The sequence below is a fragment of the Kogia breviceps genome, chromosome 15 (genome assembly GCF_026419965.1).
Source record: "Kogia breviceps isolate mKogBre1 chromosome 15, mKogBre1 haplotype 1, whole genome shotgun sequence".
Taxonomy (NCBI): domain Eukaryota; kingdom Metazoa; phylum Chordata; class Mammalia; order Artiodactyla; family Physeteridae; genus Kogia; species Kogia breviceps.
In genome coordinates this window covers 73,441,980-73,459,748 of record NC_081324.1, presented here as the reverse complement: position 1 = coordinate 73,459,748, position 17,769 = coordinate 73,441,980, and the positions used below count along the sequence as shown (strand labels likewise).

Below are 17,769 nucleotides of genomic sequence, written 5' to 3'. Positions count from 1 at the left end.
CTAGTCTGTAGTTTTCTTATCTTGCAGTGTTTTTCTGGTTTTGGTATCAGGGAAATGCTTCCCCAATAGAGGAAGCATTTCCTTCCCTTCAATTTTCTGGAAGAATTTGTGTAAAATTGGTAATATTTCTTTCTTAAATATGTTAGAATTCACCATTGAAGATATCTGGGCCTGGAGTTTCCTTTGTGGGAAGTTTTTTAACTATAAATTCAATTTAATAGATGTAGGGCTGTTCAGGTTATCTATTACCTCTTCATTGAGCTTTGGTAGTTTTTATCTTTCAAGAAATTCAGCCATTTCAGGATGGGGCCAGAGGAGGGAAAAAAAATTTGTTCATTTCAATTAAATGCTCAAATTTATTGCCATAAGGTTATCCATAACATTCTATTAATATCCTTTTAATGTCTACAGAATCTCTGGGGAGGGATGTTCCCATTCTCATTCTTGATGTTGTTAATTTGTGTCTCCCCACTGCCCCATCCGTTTGGTTAAATTTTTATGAATTTTATTGATCATCTCAAAGAATCAGCTTTTGGTTTAACTGATTTCTCTGCTATTTTTCTGTATTTGATTTGATTAATTTCCTCTGTGCTTACTTTGGTCTTCATATTCGATTTTCTTAAGATGGAAGCTTAGGTAATTTGAGTTTTTTCTTCATTTAAATATGAGCATTTAAAATATAAATTCTTGGGAATTCCCTGGCAGTCCAATGGTTAGGACTTGGAACATTCACTGTTGGGGCCCGGGTTCAATTCCTGGTCAGGGAACTAAGACTCGCCCAAGCTGCGTGGCATGGTGGAAAAAAAAAAAAAAAAATATATATATATATATATACACACACACATCTACACACACACACACATCTACACACACACACACAAATTCTAAGCATTGCTTTTGCAGTATCCCACAAATTTGACATGTCATGTTTCCATTTCTTTCCAAAGTGTTTTTTCAAATTTTTCCTGTGATCTGCCCCACCTCTTTGATCCATGGGTTATTTAGAAGTGCATTATTTAGCTTTCAAATATTTGAGGATTTTCTAGATTTTTATTATTGTTTTACTTTTGTTGTGGTGGACATATTTTGTATTGTTTCAGTCCTTTTTCATTTATTATCTTACAGCTCAGAATATGGTCTCTCTTGGTAAATGTTCTTTGTGCACTTGGAAGGAATATGTATTCTGTTATCGTTGGGTGGAGTCTTCTATAAATGTTAATTAGGTCAAGGAGTTTGTGTTAAATCTTCTATGTCCTTTCTCATTTTCTATTTACTTGGTCTACAAATTACTGAGGGAGGGATATAGAAACCTCACCTATACTTGTGGATTAGACTATTTTTCCTCTTATTTCTGTCAGTTTTTGCTTCATGTGTTTTGAAGTTCTACGATTAGCTGCATAAACATTTAGGATTATTATGTACTTCAGATAAATTAACCACTTTACTATTATGGAATGATCTGCTTTAATAATGTTCCTTGTTCTGAAATCTATTTTGATATTAATGTAGCCACTCCATCTTTCTAATGGTTGGTGTTAGCATTATATATATTTTCCATCCTTTTTATCTATGTGTCTTTATGCTTAAAGTTGGTTTCTCAAAGGTAGTATATAATTGGACCTTGCTTTCAAAATCCCATCTGAGAATTTCTGCCTTTTAATTGGGGTGTTTAGACCATTTACATATAATGCAAATATTTGGTTTTATATCTAGCATCTTGCAATTTGTTTTCTATTCGCCTCATCTCGTTTCTTTTTCTTTCCTTCCTTCTTTTGGATTATTTTTGATTCCATTTTATCTCTTCATTGGCTTATTTTCTTATTTTATTGGTTACTCTAGGATTTACAGTATACCTCTTTAACTTAACCACAGTTTATTTTCAAATAATATTATACCACTTTATACGTAATACAAGAATGTTAAAACATTCTTGTTTTAACAAGACATTTAACAAACATTCTGCGTTTCCTCTCTTCCAACTTTTGTGTGATAGCTGTCATACATTTTCTATATATTATGAACCTCACATCTTACTACTTTTGCTTGAAGCAGTCAATTATCATCTACCTATCTTCCATAAAAATAACTATTTCTACTTCAGTAGTTAGGACAAAGGGAAGTAAAACAAGTTAATTGTGGAAGATGATAAGGGGAGCATTTCAAGATCTTTAAAGGCTAATTTCTCTAGCACTCTCGTTTAATATTATACTTTATAAGGTCAGTGTGACCTACTGGCATTGGGAAGAAATGCTTATCCCCAAAAGACTTACATTATAATCGGACAGAAGCTCCTGTGAATGTTCAAACTCGTGATGCTATTCCTCAGCCTGCACATTACCCATTTGCCTGAGAGTCAAGATTTGCTAGCACCACAGGGAGCTGTTGTTCTAATAAATCTCAGCAGTCTAGGGAGATTTGGTCTAGTGCTCATAGGTGATTGTATTGTGTATTCCCTTCAAGGTCCATCCATCTTGTCACAGATGGCAGAATGTCATTCTTTTCTTATGGCTGGGTAGTATTCCATCGTGTGTGTGTGTGTGGCATTTTTAAATTCATTCACCCATTGATGGACACAGGTTGTCACAGGTAGATTAACTCAGGAACAGCCAGATGGAAGAGATGCGTAGGGCAAGCTATGGGGGAAGGGTACGCATTTTATGCAATCGTTGTTATAGGTGTTTCATCTTTATACACTATATATAATACATACGATGCATACCATACAATGTTAAAATTTTTGCTCAGCTATATGTATTAAAGACATTAAGAGAAAAGCCTTTTATATTTAATCCATGTATTTACCATTGTCGGTTTTATTAGTTATCTATTGCTGTATAACAGATCACCCCATATCTTAGTGACTTAACACAGTAAACATTTATCTTCCAGAGTTTCTGTGAGTCAGGGATTCAGAAATGGCTTAGTTGGGTGATCCTGGCTTGTGGTTTCTTGTGAGATTACAGTCAGAATATTGGCCAGGGCTGCAGTCATTTGAAGGCTTGACTCAGGCTGGAGGATCTGCTTCCAGAATTTCACATCACAGCACATTGATACTGGCTGTTGGCAAGACTTACCTCAGTTTCTTACCATGTGGACCTCTTCATGCAGCTGCTTGAGTGTCCTCATGACATGGCACCTGACTTCCCCCAGTGTGAGTGATCCAGGAGAGTAAGATGGAAGTGGCCTTTTTTTGGTAAGTTCAGATATAATTCTCTCATACCATAAAATTCACCCTTTTAAAAGTATACAGTTCAGTAGTTTTTTTAGGTATACTCACAAAGTTGTGGGATATTTCATATGATTGAAATGTTGTTTCCCTATATAATACTCCATTTCTATCTTGTTGCTTTCAGTATTTTCAATTTTTAGTTCCTAGCAGTTTGATTATGAAGTTCCTGGGTAGGGGTTTCTTTACATTTATTCTATCTGTGGTTTGCTGTGATTCTTGAACTTTCCCCTAATTTGGAAAAATTCAGCCATTTGTTTTTTCAAAAAATTTTTTTCTGCCCTAATTCCCCCTCTCCTCTCATTCTGGGACTGCAGTTATGTGTATGTTATACTGATGCTGTCCCAGAGATCAACAAGACTGATTATATTTTTTCTATCTTTTTTCTCTCTCCTCCTTTTTTGGCCACATTCAAACTTTTTAAAAATTTTTATTGGAATATAGTTGATTTACAATGTTGTGTTAGTTTCTGCTGTACAGCAAAATGAATCATTTATACATATAGCCACTCTTTTTTAGATTCTTTTCCCATACAGGCCATTATAGAGTATTGAGTAGAGTTCCCTGTGCTATACAGTAGGTTCTTACTAGTTATCTATTTTATATATAGTAGTGTGTATATGTCAGTCCCAATCTCCCAATTTATCCCTCTCCCCACTTTTGCCCTTGGTAACCGTAAGTTTGTTCTCTACATCTGTGACTCTACAAAACAGAAATAAATAGGTTCATTTTTACCATTTTTTTAGATTCCACATGTAAGTGGTATCACATTTGTCTTCCTGTCTTCACTCAGTATGACAGCCTCTAGGTCTATCCAGGTCACTGCAAATAGCTTATTTCATTCTTTTTTATAGCTGGGTAATATTCCATTGTATGTATGTATCACATCTTCTTTATCCATTCCTTCGTCGATGGACATTTAGGTTGCTTCCATGTCCTGGTTATTGTAAATGGTGTTGCAGTGAACACTGAGGTACATGTATCTTTTCAAATTATGGTTTTCTGCAGATATATGCCCAGGAATGGGATTGCTGGGTCATATGGTAGCTCTATTTTTAGTTTTTTTTTTTAAGGAACCTCCATACTGTTCTCCATAGTGGCTGCACCAATTTATATTCCCACCAACAGTGTGGAAGGGTTCCCTTTTCCACACCCTCTCCAGCATTTATTGTTTGTAGATTCTTTAATGATGGCCATTCTGACTGGTGTGAGGTGATACCTCACTGTAGTTTTCATTTGCATTTCTCTAATAATTAGTGATGTTGAGCAGCTTTTCATGTGCCTCTTGGCCATCTGTATGTCATATTTGGAGAAATGTCTATTTAGATCTTCCACCCATTTTTTTTTTTTTTTGCGGTACGCGGGCCTCTCACTGTTGTGGCCTCTTCCATTGCAGAGCACAGGCTCTGGACGCGCAGGCTCAGAGGCCATGGCTCACGGGCCCAGCCGCTCAGCAGCACGTGGGATCTTCCCGGATCGGGGCACGAACCTATGTCCCCTGCATCGGCAGGCGGATTCTCAACCACTGTGCCACCAGGGAAGCCCCCACCCATTTTTTTGATTGGGTGTTTTTTTGTTTGTTTGTTTGTTTTTTGATACTGAGCTGCATGAGCTGTTTGTGTATTTTGGAGATTAAATTCCTTGTCAGTTGCTTCGTTTGCAAATATTTTCTCCCATTCTGTGGGTTGTCTTTTCCTTTTGTTTATGGTTTCCTTTGCTGTACAAAAGCTTTTAAGTTTCATTAGGTCCCATTCGTTTATTCTGTCTTCCTCATTTTGGATGCCTATTTGCTCTGTCTGTAACTATGGACCACCCCAGGTTGAATCTGTTTATCCTCATTCATTTACTATAACTGCTTTCACACTAGAATGGCAGAGATGGGTATTTGTAATGGATCTTTGACCTTTAAAGCCCAAAGTATTTACTATTGATCCTTCACAGAAAAGGTTTACTAATCCTTGCTCTTTTTCAAGCTTAATGATTCTTTTTTTTTTTAAGCTTAATGATTCTTTAATCTGTCATCTTCAATGTGCTGTTAATCCCATCTATTAAATTTACTTCAGGTATTGTATTTTTCAGTTCTACAATTTTTATTTGGTTTTGTTACTGTTTCCCTTCTCACAATTCCTATTTGTGCATTTATAATTCTCAGGCATGTTTATAATAGTTGATTATTAAAATTTTTTTTTTTTTTTTTTTTTTTTTTTTTTGCGGTATGCGGGCCTCTCACTGCTGTGGCCTCTCCCGCCGCGGAGCACAGGCTCCGGACGCACAGGCCCAGCGGCCACGGCTCACGGGCCCAGCCGCTCCGCGGCACGTGGGATCCTCCCGGACCAGGGCACGAACCCGTGTCCCCTGCATCAGCAGGCGGACTCCCAACCACTGCGCCACCAGGGAAGCCCCTAAAAATTTTTTTAAAATTAATTTTTATTGGGGTATAGTTGATTTACAATGTTGTGTTGGTTTCTGCTGTACAGCAAAGTGAATCAGATACACATATATCCATTTTTTTAGGTTCTTTTCCCATTAGAGTATTGAGTAGAGTTCCCTGTACTATACAGTAGATTCTTATTAGTTATCTGTTTTATATATTGTCATGTGTGTATGTCAATCCCAATCTCCCAGTTTATCCCTCCCCCACTTGGTAACCATAAGTTTGTTCTCTACATTTGTGACTCTATTTCTGATTTGTAAATAGGTTCATTTGTACCATTTTTTAGGTTCCACATATAAGTGGTATCATATGTCTTTCTCTGTCTTACTTCCCTCAGTATGACAATCTCTAGGTCCATCCATGTTGCTGCAAATGTATAAAAGTTGATTTAAAAATCTTGAGTGTTGGGCTTTCCTGGTTGTGCAGTGGTTAAGAATCTGCCTGCCAACACAGGGGACACGGGTTCGATCCCTGGTCTGGGAAGATCCCACATGCCACAGAGCAACTAAGCCCGTGCGCCACAACTACTGAAGCCCGCATGCCTACAGCCCATGCTCCGCAACAAGAGAAGCCACCGCAATGAGAAGCCCACACAACACAACGAAGAGTAGCCCCTGCTCGCCACAACTAGAGAAAGCCTACATGCAGCAACAAAGACCCAACGCAGCTAATTAAAAATATTTTGAGTGTTAATGTTATCATCTGGATCATCTCAAAGTCAGTTTTCATTAATTGCTTTTTCTCTCATGTATTGATCATTCTCTTGCTTTTTCGTATGTACAGTAATTTTGAATTACATCCTGGATATTGTCAATAATACACTTTAGAAATTCTGATGAATATTTTTCAAGTAGGCAGTTAACTTGGCTGAACTCAGACTTAAAACTTGGGTTCCTCTTTGGTGAGCAGCAGCTGATATGTCTCTTTAGTGCTTTTACCTGGCTACTTGGAGTCTATATTTAGGGATCACAGAGTTGGGCATGTGGGGCTCCCTCTCTTGTTTCTGGGATTTACTCCCTCACAGTGCTGGGATCATTTCAAACCCTTTCCTTTGGCTGGTTATTGAAGCCAGGTTTCTATATGTTTTAACTACCCCCACAGAGTGCCACTTGGGGCCTGTTATCAGGCAAAAAGCCTTAAGAGTGGGAACTTACCCAGTGCCGTTCATTTCCAACTGTCAGCTCCCCTCCAGTTTCTCCTCAGTTTGGTTGCTCTACACTGCCTTAAGGTTGCTTTCAACATTTTGTTGAGAATTTATAGCTGTCAATTGTGGGAGGGTTGGATGGAATAGGAGTTCTTTCATCATTAGCAGAAGCAGAACCTTCTCCATTGCTTTTCAAAAGATAGTCTGTATTTCATCTATATTTTAAAGTTATTTTTAGCAGGATTGGTTTGAATTACAGTCCACCATTATTGGAGATCAGAACAGCAGTTGACATTTGTTTTCATTCGTTTTTATGGTTTGTTGTTTTAATGACAGCGATGGGGGACTCATCCTTTTAACACTGAAGTCTGTTTGGTTGTGGCTTGCTAGGAGGCATGCGTCCTCATCCCTGTGTGAGGCAGTACTCTATTTTAGTGAGTAGTAGTCCACGCTGCTACAGCATTACTGGGAGGGAGGTCTGCACACCCCTCTGGGCAGCAGCTGGGTCACGTAGGGCTCAGGCAACCAAACTCCAGCTCTTCCCTGCTTCCTAATAGGGTCAGTGGTCCCCCACTTCCAATAGAAAGCTGTTTGCACAGTCCTTCTCTGTTTACAGAAACTTCCCTGCTTTTGTTTAAGCCAAAAAAAAAAAAAAAACCTTCTGAGAATGAACTCAGGCTCTGGAGGCAGGAAGACCTGGCGCGACTTGAAACTCCTGGTCTGTAACAGTGGTAATAAAATCTGCCCTGCCTATATTGTATCATGAGATTTTACTACAAGTCCGAGATGACCGACTACCATTCTGGCCCACAATGCGGAACATACACTGCACTTGGGAAGAACAGGGCAGAGGTGGCTGTAACAGTCCTTGTCTCCTCTGGGTAGTGGTTGGATTGAAAGCATTTTGGAGTGAGGCATAGGCCACTGAGCCAGCAGTATTTAACGACCCAGCTGTATTTTCTGAGGGTAGGGGCTATCAGCAGTTCTGTGATGGGGAGAAATACAGTGGTTAAGGTCACAGGCCAGTGTTTAGGGCTTATTCTGCCACTTACCAGGTGGTGATCTCAGGGGCTGGGTGAGTTCCTCTGTAAAACTGGTGATAGTAGCACCTACCTCAGGGGATTCTTGTGGGCTGTCACTGATGGGCGGTGCAGGGCTCTCATTTGCAGTAGCTCTCTCCATCAGACTTCCCCGTGTTTGATTTGACCCCCTGTCCTAGGCCTCAGGGCTCTCTTTGGATCATGGTTAGGTTCCCTCTCCTTGCTTCACATCCTCCTCAAATTTGCTAAGCCTGGAAGTTGTGTCCTCAGCCAAATTATCAAGAGAAATGTTGGGCAGGGCAGGGCTGAGGAAAAAGGCAAGGGCCTTTGGGATAATAGGGTCATTCAACTAGTTATTAATCTACTTCATCAACGATATTTTGATGCCCCAATTTCCCCACCTTGACCCAGAGGATAGAGAATCTTCCAAATGGTTCGTTGAAGTCTTTTAAGAGTAGACTTCAGGAGAAAAGACAGTCTCTTCAATAAGTGGTGCTGGGAAAACTGGACAGCTACAAGTAAAAGAATGAAATGAGAACGCTCCCTAACACCATACACAAAAATAAACTCAGAATGACACAACATTGTAAAACAACTATACCTCAATATAAACAAACTCAAAATGGACTGAAGACCTAAATGTAAGGCCAGATACTATAAAACTCTTAAGAGGAAAACATAGACAGAACACTCTTTGACATAAATCACAGCAAGATCTTTTTCGATCCACCGCCTAGAGTAATAAAAATAAAAACAAAAATAAACAAATGGGGCCTAATTAAACTTAAAAGCTTTTGCACAGCAAAGGAAACCATAAACAAAATGAAAAGACAACCCTCAGACTTTGAAAAAATATTTGTAAACGAAGCAACTGACATGGGATTAATCTCCAAAATATACAAACAGCTCATGCAGCTCATTATCAAAAAAAACAAACACCACAATCAAAAACTGGGTGGGTGGTAGACCTAAGTATACATTTCTCCAAAGAAGACATACAGATGGGCCAATAAAACACATGAAAAGATGCTCAACATCACTAATTATTAGAGAAATGCAAATCAAATAATGAGGTATTCACACCAGTCAGAATGGCCATCATTAAAAAAATCTACAAACAGTGATGGAGAGGGTGTGCAGAAAAGGGAACCCTCTTGCACTGTTGGTGGGAATGTAAATTGGTACAGCCACTATGGAGAACAGTATGGAGGCTCCTTAAAAAACTAAAAATAGAGCTACCGTATGACCCAGCGATCCCATTCCTGTGCATATATCTGCAGAAAACCATAATTCAAAAAGATGCATGCACCCCGCTGTTCACTGCAGCACTATTTACAATTGCCAAGTCATGGAAGCAACCTCGATGGCCACCGACCGAGGAATGGATGAAGATGTGATGCATATATAAATGGAGTATCACTCAGCCGTAAAAAGGAATGAAATAATGCCATTTGCAGCGACATGGATGGACCCAGAGATTGTCATACAGAGTGAAGTAAGTCAGAAAGAGAAAGACAAATACTATATAATATTGCTTATATGTGGAATCTAGAAAAATGGTACAGATGAACTTATTTGCAGAGCAGAAACAGAGTCACAGATGTAGAAAACAAACTTACCAAAGGGGGAAGAGGGGATGGGATGAATTGGGACATTGGGACTGACATATACACACTAATATACATAAAATAGATAATAAGGACCTGCTGTAGAGCACTGGGAACTCTACTCAGTGCTCTGTGGTGACCTAAATGGGAAGGAAATCTACAAAAGAGTGGATATATGTTTAACTGATTCACTTTGCTGTACAGCAGAAACTAATACATTGTAAAGCAACTATACGCCAGTAAAAATTAAGAAAAACTAAGAGTAGCCTCTACCTAGTCTGGCTCCTGTTCCTCTCCTGCCTTATGGGCTGACTAGAGTCAAGAGGCTTAGAAAGACGCTGCTCTTTACGTGAAAACAGGCCGGGAGTTTGGCCCATTGAATCTTTTGTTCCAAGTGTGTTCAAGACAAGCCTTGAGATTTGAGAATACAGGCCCACCGTGACTGACCGGGTAGCTTTACAGTGTAGCAGTTACCTTTTCCCTCAAAACAAGCAGCAGAGCTGTAAAGAACAATAAAGTAAAAGAGGGCATAGGAAGCGTTTATCATGAAAAAGAAAATCAAAGGTAGAGAAAAATAAAAATGTCAACATTGGACTAATGAAAGGTTAACGTTGGTTTGTTTGCAGAATCTGGTTAGAGACTGATACTCTTGGCTTTAAGCAGCCAAAATGGTAAGGATCCATTACGCAGACTCTATCCCAGCTGAGCTACTGCAAGAACAAGTCCAGGACCCTTTGCAGGCCCCCTCTGTGCTCTGTAGCCAGGACCCTTCATGCTTCTGTTGCGAGGCTCCTGCTCGGACTGGGCTGCAAAATGATCAAGGCCTAAGCTGACCTCCTAAGGAATGGCTCCTAAGGGCCACTCCTGAAACCTGACCAGGGTGACCGGCCGGGCCCCTCCCCAGAGGAGCTGTGGCAGCGGAGGGACTGCCCACACACCCTAGGACACGCACACCTGGACCACCTCTACTCAGGCTCACTCATCCCCGCCCCCCACTCCTTGTGCCAAGTCCTTCAGCGTGTCCAGGAAAACGTCAAGATCCTGGACTGGCCTAGGATGATGGTAGAGACCCTATTATCTATCCAGCAGCCACTCAATTTTGAAAGCCTAGACTAGGATTGAAGAGCCTTCACCCCTCAACAGTGGAAGGATAACCAGTTTCCTCAGTGATGAACAAAGTATTACAGAAGCTGTGGTCATTTGAATAAAGAAAGTGTATCTGTTTAAGTCTGATTTTTTAAATTGTATTTTAACTCCATGAAGACTGGTCCATTGTGGAGTACACGAAAACTCACTAAACCTGAACAGTGCCTAATATTCACTTAATACTTTAAGTAAGGCATATCTTTATTCCCATTCCAGATCGGGAAACTAAGGCTCAGAGGGACTCTGTCACCAAGGCAAGGTCCCGTGTGGCAGTGAGGGATGTGTGCTGGCGGGTGCCTCGACGCACAGGACCTTGTGGGAGCCATTCTCCTACCTCTCACTGTTGAGAACAGCTTGTATATTCCCTAAGGCTTTAAATACCATTTCTATGCTTTCATCCCAACTTTTTAGCTTTAGTTACTCTACTGGCTAGAACAGGACTCACTCTCTTTTCCTTATCTCAGTTTTGGCAATTAACTGTTCAGGTCAGAAGCCAGAGTCATCTAATCACCACATTCTGCATCCAATGTGGCACCAAGTTCTGTCTGTTCTTCCCACCCCGCTAGCCCGGGGAAGCTCTCACGGGAAGGCCTGTTGGCAAAACAGCTCAGTGAAGACCACAATGAAGGCCAGATGGAGGCAGGGAGACCCAGTAGGTGACATCCAATGGCACAGGGCCTGAAAACACCAGTGGCTGCTGAATGGGCCAGGGCAGTGGGAGGTGGTAGCGGGGTGTTTCTCCAGTCACAGAGCTCTGGCCGGGGCCCGACCTGCTGACAGCGTCGCAGAGCGCAGCACTGTTTGCACCACTGTCCAGCTGGCAAGACCATGACTCATCTGCAGAGCGCTTCGTCATCTCAGAGGCCAAGGCTGGGCTGCTCCTCCCTGAACTACCAAGTCCTCAATCTCCTCTTTGAAGCCAGGATTCTACCTTCCCCTTGTAAGCCTGCATAGCTGGGCACGGCTACTGTATACCCAGGGAAAAAACCTAAAATAATCAAGCCACAACACTGACTGAAAGTGGGAAGAAATCCACTGTCTCCAATATAAAATGTTCAACTACTAGAAGTTAGGTGCATGGGCTTGCCGCACCCCAGAAGTCCAGCGAGCTGAGTGAACTCTCGTTAGAAAGGTGACGTGCAACCTGCCTGTAGGAGCAAGTCTGTGGCAAGGCAGAGGACTGGCCCCCAGAATCCCGAGGCTGGAATGCTGGCAGGCGGCCACCTTGCTGCCCTCTGCCTTTGTCCTCCGGACACCCACTTCCTGTCTTTCACCCCTCACGAGGCAGAAGCCTGCGGCCCACCGCCTGGCAGACCTCCTGCCTCCCAGTTCCAATGCGTCTGCTCTCCCTAACAGGCTTCCCACTCCTCTGTCTTCCTGGGGTCTAGTGAGAACCCTAGGACTCAGTGGGCGTTGGAGGAAGCCCAGGGGCTCCCCTATTTCAGGACCCCTCAGAGCTTCTGTTCACCTGCGAACAAGTGGCAGGTTTTACAGGTTCCACCCGACAGGGAACCGACTTTTTGGAACTTAAGAATTTTGACTAGGCAGAATCCAAATGAAAGAAACCAAAACTAAGCCTTCCACGTGAATCTTCAATAACTCAAATATCTAAGAGCTCTACATCATAGCAAAGGGATCACTGCTAAAGAGCACCGCATGAAGTTAGAATTTCCACAAAGGACCGTAGGACACTGAGCTAAAGCGCCTGCTAACTAACTGCTGGCTCTAAGTAGTGAGACTTCCGAACTGCACTTGGCGCTGCTTTCAGCTGTCAGGGATGCATTTGGCCCAGTGCTGGCCTGTGTCCCTCAGGAGCACCGGGCTTCACCTGTACCAATGGTACAGGAAAAAAGAGCACTTATAACCCTGCTTTCAACCTTCTCTTGGCCAGGCGCACCCAGCCCTGTGAATCAGCATTCCCAGCCACGCCTTTGCCATTTACAGCCAAGCCCAGATTCAAGCACAGAAAGCTAGGACTGCAGCTCTGTGCTGTGCTGCTGAGTAACATCGTGGGGGGATGCTCGCCACCCCACTTTCCCCACACAGCAAGCAAGCTGAAGCAAGGCCTGCGTTAGACCACAAGGGTAGGGATCAGGACGTTCGGTTCTGTTGAAGGAGCACCCAGTGACTAACACAGTTTAAGTGACACATGACTAAATTACCTCAAATGGATGGCAAAGGGCTTTGAATTCCAAGGAAAAGGTTGGGAAGGAAAGAGAATATGGCTTGCCACAGTCAAAAGAAGGAGTGGGAAAAACACTGTCCTGGGAGAGGTTCCATACGTGAGAACCTGGATTCCGAACCTGAAGAAGTTAAGAGCCTTGCAAGTAGAAAGCAGTCTGTAAATTGCATAGGAACAGAAATAATTTATGGATTAAAAAAAAAAAAAAAAACCCTTACCTGGCTTATCCCTCTGAGAAGAAGGGAGGGCCCGAGTTTTACTACTAGATTTGCAGCTCTTCAGTACAAACTCCTGTAGCAAGGTTGACACCTGTGTTAGGAGGCCTTGTTCTTGATTTCAGTGACGGAAATTGCCAAAAAAATGGGGTTGAGTGAAGGAAGGAGGTTGTCCAGGCCAGTATGCACTGGAAGACCAGAAGCAGGATGGGCTGGTTTCCTTCTGAGCCTGTGCTGTCTGACCTGTCTCTGTGGAGAAGAATTACACAGTTGACATTCACGTATGTACAAAACTGCTACATTCCGAGGCTCTGACATAAATGTTAGGCTTTACAAAACACAAATGTCTACATACAACACGATCTGGTCAGCAGTGATGTGAGAGCTGCTATGCAGACTCGGCAGATTCTATTTTTAACACTTTATTGGCAAAACTCCCTTCCCTCCATTCTTACAACTAGCCCTTTTGTTTTTCTTGTGGGTAACATAACTTACCTGCTTAACCAAGGCCTGTGTTGGCATGTTACAAAGGCAGTTCAGATAGTAGCCTACCGCCCCCCAGCCCCCTGGCAAAGCCCCCCAGATTTCAGTTTGAACTGTTCCTACACAGGGAGCTGTGCAGCTGTCTTAAAGGCATAAGTGGTAATAATAGTAATGGAACGTGCTAGGCTTTGGATAAACTTTGCTGCCATATCTCCATTAGCTCAAATTAGAAAGAAGAAAGTTACTGTGAAAAAGTGAGAGTTCCAACATGCAGACTCTTTGGGGGAAGAAGATCCCCAGACCAGAGAGGGAGGGAGGAAGGGGGTCCATGCTGGAACTTTGTCAACATGCCTTGCCTAATGCAAGAAACTTCTTAGATACAAAACCCCAAAACTCAGTATCTGAGAAACCAGGAAAAATAAGACCAGGATGTAAGTATACAAAGCAGGGGAGAGAGGGAGGCTGTAGGAGAAACTGAGAGCATGTGCTTTAACTGCACACCCCACCCTCAACCTCACCCCGTTAGAAGAGCCTGACACTTGCAGAACCGGGCAAATTCTAGCGTGTCTCCTGTGTTTAATTTAAAACAAAAGGAACATTTGCAGTTACTCTGCCTAAGTTTCAAGGGCTCTGAAGACTGCAACTGGAATCCAAATTACATTCAGGAGTCCTGTACGGGTATTTTCCCCCAAAACCTGTGCAAAAGCAATGACAAAAATACATTCTGTCTGGAATTTAGTTTTGTAATGAAAAGTTAGAAAAATTAAGATGACAAACTGCCAGGATATTATTTTTAACTATTATTGGCACTTGCCATTAATCAGAGTCATTCTGGAAGATTCCCCCCACCTCCTGCTCTGCTCCCTGTTTAAGTAGCCATTAGCATCCTTGAGGGCTAAGAAAGAAGTACAGCTGCTCAGAAGAGAGTACACAGGTGTACTTCTGGTCTTCACTAAACCCAGAGGCTGTTTTGAGTTCTGTGGACAGCAGAAGCCTCCGTTCTCTGACGTTTGTAGGCTGAACCAGAGTTGCAGGGGACCCTGGTCTGGAGACAGACAGGGGCTTCCTGAAGTCAGTCTCCTGAACAGGCAGAGCAGGTAGGAGGGGACGGGAGCTCCATTTGGTACCAACAACCAAAAGTGAAGATGAGGTAACAAAGGCTAGAAAGGAGTCATTTATTTAAAAAAAACCCAAAAAACCAACAAAACAACAAAAAACATACAGCCTTCAGCAGGATCTGAAGACATGACGGAGGAGTGCACCATCCTGACCTCCACGTGCACCACCTGTGCGTGCCACCCACCGTGACCTCCAGCCACGGGGCCCACAACGCCCCAGTTTATATACAGGTCACCTGCTTAAGGGAGAGCCTGGGAAACATGGGCCCTTCTCCAACCCTGCTCTCAGGTGGGCAGGCCAATCCCCGGCTTCTCTCTGCCTCCAAACAACAGGCAATTTCCCCTCAAGCTGTGGACACCACTCCCACTAGTCACTGCTGGGACACTGGGTCTCCAGCCAAGGCCATAGCACACGGGCGGATTTAAGGGTCACAGCAGCTCATTCTTGCCACAATTCCTGGAACGTCGGGCCCGTCTCCCAGGGTGTTTGATATTTGTCCCCAATACCCAGTTGTCACAACAGGTAAACCAAGACTATAATCATAACAGCAAGGACAGGATCGTGTTGCTTTTTTCCTTTTTTTTTTCTTAAAGGAGTGAGGGCATGGAAAATACAGCACACCAATGAAACAAAATGCCAAAAAAAAAAAATACAAAAAAATAGAAAATAGAAAAATGTATTTACAAGTAGTACATTACTATGATCAGAAAGCACAAAGACACCTGCTGCTATAATACATGCACTGGTTCAAGAAGAAACTATCAAAAACCCTGCAAAGGAGAAGCCTGTAAAAACGAAAAAAGGGCCAAAAAGTTTTAACTTTTCATCCCTAATTTGCTACACTGATCAAAACCAAATGAGCATCCCCTAAAGTCCATGAGTATATCAGTACAAATACTATACTGTTTTTTAACTGCACGTTCAGTTGTGGAGGGAAAGACAGCCGCTTATCCATATACAAGGAAGCCAGAGTGAACTGCTCTACATGCTAAAAATTACAGCAAGCCCGTCTGCTATACAGCATGATCTTAGCAGGTTTTAATTTTTGTTTATTCATATATATATATCCATGTGCATGTGTGTGTATGTATGTATAAAAACCGTGCCCTCGTTCACTGCCAACACAACATCTGGGTGGACATGAACTCATTACAACAAATTCTTATGTGTATGTTGTAAGAAGTCACTCAGTGTCTGTGGATTTAATAAGTCACTTCACACCACAGAAAATATTTAATAAATCCAAAAAACGGAAAGAAGAATATAATGACAGAAGAGTTTCTGTCTCAGTTCTCGGAAACTGAGTCCCCCATAGAAACTGGTCCCCAAAGTTCTTGAGGGTTCACTGAAGAAACCAGTTTGCTAATGTTTTTCATCCTTTTAGTGTTCAAAGGTACAGAACGACTCCTTGCCCTTGTCAGTTTAAACAGTCACATCTCCATCCCCCAAAGGTTAACAGTCTGGTGCAGATCCATAAAAACGGGGGAGGGAGGAGCGCTGGGGGAAGGCCTGTCACTTCAGGAGGGGCTCCACCTCTCCAACAGCAGGAAGAGAAGGAACCGCGCAGGCTCCAGCACCTCGCTCCTGCAAATGCATAATCTGGTCACATGGCAGTCCTTAGACAGGTACATATCCGAGTACCAGGCCAGCTCTAAGAGGAAACAAAACCACGCGTGGACAGTAAAGGACTGAGAGGCCATTCTGGTCGCCCTCTGTGATCCATCATACTTCCAGGAATCGGGAGCTGCTGGACTTGGAGTGGAATGGCTCAGACCACATCCGCCGTAGGTCACCCTGGGAAAGAAGGAACTTCACTGAGTCACAGATTTCAACTCGAGGCATACACACCTACCAGTCCTTTCTGACTCCTGATCTCAGATCAGATTGCTTCTGTGGAGAATCAAAGAACGTTCAAATTTTACTCATTGAAAAGTAACCCCTCATTCTTTGAGGAACTCCTAGAAGGGCTCTTAGGCCCCTTGAGCGGGTAAGGGCTTTTACCAACTCCATCCTGGTGGCAGTTTTATCACTTATGATTCAGATGATCTAGGCAAGATAATTAACCTCTGTGCCTGTTTCGTCATCTGTAAAATGTGGATGATAATATAAATCTTGTAAATCAGATAATGCCCTTAGTTTTTACAATGCATTTCTTAATTATTTACAAACTTTAATGCAGAGTATTAAAGGGCTATTAGGTGGCAACAGGGTGCTGTTTTTTAAGAGAAGCAGGAAGTCTCTGTAGCGGGGCTTTAGGGATTTCAGTTAATAAATCCATGACCAGGTGGTAAGGGATCTACTCATTAGTACTGTCAGCCAATGGCTGTAAGAACCTGGAAGAGGTTGCTAATATCAGGTTAGCAAAAACAAGCAAGCAAACAAACAAAATCCTCCCCAAACAACAAAAACAGAAAGATCCCACTCTCAAGATCAAGAGCTTAGGGTCTTAAGCAGAACCACCTCCAGCAAGGAGAATACATACCCAAGTCCAGGGTCAATGCCATGTTATTGCTTTCACTGGTTTATAACTGCCTCTCTCACCTTTAAATAGGCCATCGTGAGGAGTGGCAATAAGGTAAATGGCACCAAATAGAGAAGGGCGGGCTGGGCTGCTCGGTGAATTCGAGACGCCACAGTAGCAGTGAGCAGACCTGCGGGGAGAGAGAAACATTCGTGAATAACTCCAAGGGGACAGCCCCGAGAGAGGAGAGCCGCTGTTACCTGGCTGCTTCTTGGCACAGTCCTGAGATTGTACAGCTGTAATGTGACACATTCCATCCAATGGTGGGGAGTAAATGCCCAGCTTGAGCAGGTAAAGAAACAGGGAGCAGCAAAGCTTTTAAAAGCGTAGAATTCCAAGGACCTGTGAGTAGCCCAAGTCCCACTCTGTGCCCAGGTCCCTGGTTCTAGGCCTCATTTCAGCCCTGAGTGTGCCTGGTCTCCCTCTGTCTCCTGTGGTATATGATGATAGACTTGGAGGCAGAAGACCTGGGTTCAAGTTTCAACTCTGCTGCTTATGACAGCGATATAACCTTGGCTAAGGCCTTTCACATCTTGAGCCTCAGCCTCCGCATCCATCTAATGGGGATACCACAGTTGCCTTGCCCCCCTCAGAGCCCGTGGAGTGGAGTGGCAATGAACCCACGCCTATGAGAGCACCGTGGACTATGACG

General features: G+C 42.8%; 2 protein-coding genes across 13 annotated transcripts in view; one reads left to right on the top strand and one right to left on the bottom strand.

The window, feature by feature from the left end:
- ACADS (acyl-CoA dehydrogenase short chain) overlaps positions 1-10,676 on the top strand; it is a 49,073-nt gene extending 38,397 nt beyond the window's left edge. For 3 of the 9 annotated variants that reach the window (XR_010837023.1, XR_010837024.1, XM_067015768.1), the window contains 2 exons: positions 3,109-3,193; positions 5,998-6,358. Coding sequence is in view for 3 of the 9 variants with exons in the window: in XM_067015768.1 (XP_066871869.1) it covers positions 3,109-3,159 (51 nt within the window). In the remaining 6 variants the exon portion in view is untranslated. Of the gene's footprint in view, positions 1-3,107; positions 3,194-4,149; positions 5,290-5,946; positions 6,359-10,077 lie in introns of those variants that run through there. The other 6 variants (XR_010837026.1, XM_067015769.1, XR_010837027.1 and 3 more) reach the window with 5 other exon arrangements.
- A 4,948-nt stretch (positions 10,677-15,624) lies between these two features.
- SPPL3 (signal peptide peptidase like 3) overlaps positions 15,625-17,769 on the bottom strand; it is a 112,888-nt gene continuing 110,743 nt past the window's right edge. For all 4 annotated transcript variants that reach the window (XM_067015771.1, XM_067015772.1, XM_067015774.1 and 1 more), the window contains 2 exons: positions 17,138-17,247; positions 15,625-16,390 (listed from right to left, as the gene is read on the bottom strand). In XM_067015771.1, coding sequence (XP_066871872.1) covers positions 16,319-16,390; positions 17,138-17,247 — 182 coding nt within the window. In that variant the 3' untranslated portion in view covers positions 15,625-16,318. The remainder of the gene's footprint in view (positions 16,391-17,137; positions 17,248-17,769) is intronic.